General features: G+C 37.2%; 1 protein-coding gene across 1 annotated transcript in view; it reads right to left on the bottom strand.

Annotated features, from left to right (window-relative positions):
• Positions 1-3974, bottom strand: part of ERO1LB (ERO1-like beta (S. cerevisiae)) — a gene marked incomplete at its 5' end in the record, with an annotated part of 24124 nt that overhangs the window by 6451 nt on the left and 13699 nt on the right. Inside the window, 4 exons of the mRNA XM_009877982.1 lie at positions 418-444; positions 1283-1294; positions 2396-2442; positions 2532-2652. Coding sequence (XP_009876284.1) covers positions 418-444; positions 1283-1294; positions 2396-2442; positions 2532-2652 — 207 coding nt within the window. The remainder of the gene's footprint in view (positions 1-417; positions 445-1282; positions 1295-2395; positions 2443-2531; positions 2653-3974) is intronic.

Below are 3974 nucleotides of genomic sequence, written 5' to 3'. Positions count from 1 at the left end.
TCCTGATGAACACACATTATACTTATGTAAGTTTATATACTGCAAACAGAAACATCAAAAACTTTACTGTTTTTTAAAGCTGTTTTCAAATAAAAATGCACAGCAATGTTACTAATAATCATGTCCCTGCTTACATGTTTACAATAAGCAGAAAATTCAACGCAACCGGTATTGAAGCAAACTTCCCCTTTATAAAAGATAGAACACTGAAGGGCTTCTGGAGTGTACTGCCTAACTGAAAGAGAGTATTTCCAATGACCCTCAAGAAAAAAGAAAATTCTTTGAATGATATTCAAAAGTTCTGCACAATTTATGAAAAAGCCTATGCTATGAAAAACATTTGGAGAGGTGAAAAAAATACTACAGTATTTTTCCTAGTGAATTTCACATTATGTTAGCCCATCCAAAGTCCTTTACCTTCTAGCCACGTGTAGAAAGATTCTCCTGTAAATACAAAGGGAATAGTTAAATGAAAAGTATCCATTTTTAACATTACAGTGTCTTTATGCGTACAGTGTCTATGCGTACTAATGTTAGCCACCATCTGGACATAAAGCTAAATAATTTAGTTAGTAAAGTGAGAATAGGCACTGAAGTGGCTGAACTTTGAGGTCAGTTTAAATCTGTTGAGGTAACCTAACACAAGAAGTAAGTGTGCCTAAGCTACCGGTCAGGGCATTCAGAAGCCTGCGGAAGTGCAAGCCTCTTTGTTTGCACTGGTGGTGAAAGACGTGACAGCCAAGCAGAATTATATCCGAAATTATATCCGATAGCCTCTGCCTTGCCTGCTGCTGTCTCAAGGTTTCCTGTGGGCTTAGATCTTGTTCCTGCGAGCTGTGATTTGGCTGAAAAAAATCTTAAAGTCTGTCTCACGGTGGACACACCAAACGCTGTTTCTCCCCATCTTCCCAAAATCAAGGATGTTCAAGAAAGTGCACAAACTCCACCCCTCTTTTAAGGATCCTGACACTGGGCTCTGAAGGGGACCCAGGAATCCTTTACTCCATATATCTCCAGTTACCTCACTAATAATATTATCACAACACATGTTCTGTTTTAAGGATAAGAACTGACAACAGAACTGTATTTTGCTCTTATCTATTCGTTCCCCTAATCCAACTCAAAGAATTATCGCAATAAAAACATTTTGTAGTCAATCATTTGCATAAAAACATTAACCTTCCTGCTCTCTAATGCAATAGCAATAAAGTGAATAAATCAGACGTCCAAAACTTCAATGTTTACTTCATTTATGCAAGTCAAGCAAAGTAAGATGACTTACCATCATCTCCTCCTTAGGGGGGGGGAAAAAAATAAAAATCCATAAGCATGAAAAAGATAATTTCCACAGCAAAGTAGTAATGAAACACAGGCTTTACTACAAAAACTGGAAAAGGCCAAGAAACCTACAGAAAATAAGTTACTTTCCATCCTCTCCCTCCTCCTCATAACCATCTGAGACTAAACACATTACAATAACCCAAGTCACTAAAACTTTGAAATCTTAGCTGCAGCTGACACATATTCTTGAAAGCTTTGTTTTCGCTGAAAGATGGTTAGGAAGTCATCACCTTCAGTGCACCTTATTCAACAATCTGACCAACGTTCCTTTCTGAAATTCTGATTCCCAAGTTAAACTGCTCTTAAAATTTTGTATTCTAGCAATATACTGTTTTGATACTTATAATTACCAAAAGCTATCTTAATTTTCTAATGTGTGGCGATGTTTTCTAACTCAATCTATTGGCTAACAGTTAATTTTTAAGCAAAATGAGACACACTGATGGGGAAAGCTGATTCATCTGTAACACTAGGTTATAGTTTTCAATTTAAATTTGAAACGTTACAAGCCCAAGTCATTGGCATACTATTTTTTTTAACATTCTTGCAGATAGCTGAGCCTTCCTAAGTATCCACTCTTCCTTCAAATAATGCAATTCTTTGTATCTTTGTAATACACTAAACATTATGGATGGAAAATGTACAGAAACGTTACACTAGGATGACTATGAGCTAAAGTGATTAAATTAAATGCTCTAGGAAAAAAATACCAAGGGAAGAATATAGGAGTGCTGAATTTTTGTTGAACTTTAACTCCCTCCCATCCACTTCAGAGAATTCCTGAGACACGTAGTAAATAGGTTGAGACTTTAGTTTTCACATTACCTTCCCCTGACACCGATAAGCCTATTCATATGCATGAGATGAAGCACGTATGCAATCAAGTATCACAAACCTTAGCCTAAATATTGAAAATAGACAGGTACTTCTAAGGAGGAAATGAAAAAAGCAGAAAGCACACCTCCAGACTGAAGATTACTATTTGTATCACTTGTACTGCAACAGTCACTATGTTAAAAGAACTACATTAGAAAATAAAACAGGCAAGACCCACCCCTACTAGGCGCCAATGGATTTAAAGGACGATAGACAGATCGAGGCCTAGAAAATAAGTTAGAAAACACAAAAATCAGTTTTAAGCTAAACTGAAGCGTGAGTGTAAGAAATAGGCTTCTCTCCCTCCCAGTTACTTGAAGCAGTTTTCTTCATAGATGCTGTTCCACACTCTCCAAGCAGAAGGCCCCTTGTATCCAGTGTAACGTTCTGGATTCAGCAGCAAATCCACATACTGCGCATCTGGAGATCGCTCATCTAAATAGGAAACCTTTTGTTACATACTCTAGCTGATCAGTTAAAAAAGATTTAGTTTTTAAAAAGTAACACAAATATAAATAAGAGGTCTCATACGGTACTACTCTGTCCTCCAGCTGAATTATAAATGCCTCGCACATAAAAATACAGCAACATACACATGAAATAGAAAGCTCAAAAGTAAATAATTAATTCCAAAGTCTCTTGTGTGGCCATAATTTCTACAATGTCTGAACATCTTCTATTTGACTTCTTCAACTCCACCATAAACACTCGTCATGCAATGTGTTCTCTCACCTTATGCTAAGATATAAACTGTTTTTGTTTTGAATGGAGTTCAGATCTAGAGGGGTTTTTTTTCCAGCAGTATTTGGTTGGGGGTTTTCTTTTTTGAAACAAGTATACTGCTGCAGGGGCTTCTTAATACAGACAAGGTCAAAGAAGTGCATCTTGTAGTTTGTACATATTGTATATTTATTAGATAAATCCCTTTTTCCCCCAGATACCCTTGTATACTGGCAGAAAGTCTGGATCGCGTTGCTGAATTGAACAAACGTTCAGCATACTTCAGAACACTCTGTTGGTTATGGCAAGACACATTATTTAAGCAGCACTTCAACAAGTTACACTCTCATGTCTGAAGTTCAATACAAATTCAGGCAATATATCCAAAGAAAATTGTGAAGCAGTACTCTCTGCTTAAAAAACCCAAATAGAAACATGTTTTGAGCCACGATCAGTAAAAAGCAAGAAGAATTCCCTCCTCTTTGCAATTCTAGGTCAAGAGCAACTCACGCTTAAAAAAATTCACATACAATACAAGCCCGTAGTCCAGAGACTTATTCATAGGAACAGGCCAAGCAGTGCCACTGAGTATTTCCTCAGATGTTGAAAAAAGCCACAGAAACAGAGAGTGAAAGCTGCTCTAAAAAGAAGAGATGATTCTGCATGAGCAGTTAAGCATCGCTTCAGCAGTAACAGCAAAAACAGAAGAGAGAGACATAAGACGCTGAACAAAACACAGTGAGTGCCAAATGAGACAAAGTCAAATCACAGCTTTTATTTATTTCTTTGCCAGCATAGTTAAGCTAAGCAGTTCCTACACTTTCTGGTCACCTCAGGTCTCCAACTTTTCTTCTTGCTACCCACACCTGACTGAGTCTGTGGGGCAGTTGCAACAGAAAGCCAACCTAGGTTATGAAGTTTTTTTCAGCTAGATCAATTCCCTTATCTAGTTTATCATTAAGCCCCCAAAAAAGCTAGTAAAAAATAAACCTGAGGTTACAGTTCTGCATTACAGTTGAGTAAATTAAGAGCTCTCA

Source organism: Apaloderma vittatum, unplaced genomic scaffold (genome assembly GCF_000703405.1).
Source record: "Apaloderma vittatum isolate BGI_N311 unplaced genomic scaffold, ASM70340v1 scaffold5471, whole genome shotgun sequence".
NCBI lineage: Eukaryota > Metazoa > Chordata > Aves > Trogoniformes > Trogonidae > Apaloderma > Apaloderma vittatum.
The sequence above is the reverse complement of the archived record's forward strand: the minus strand, read 5'-3'. Positions and strand labels throughout refer to the sequence as shown.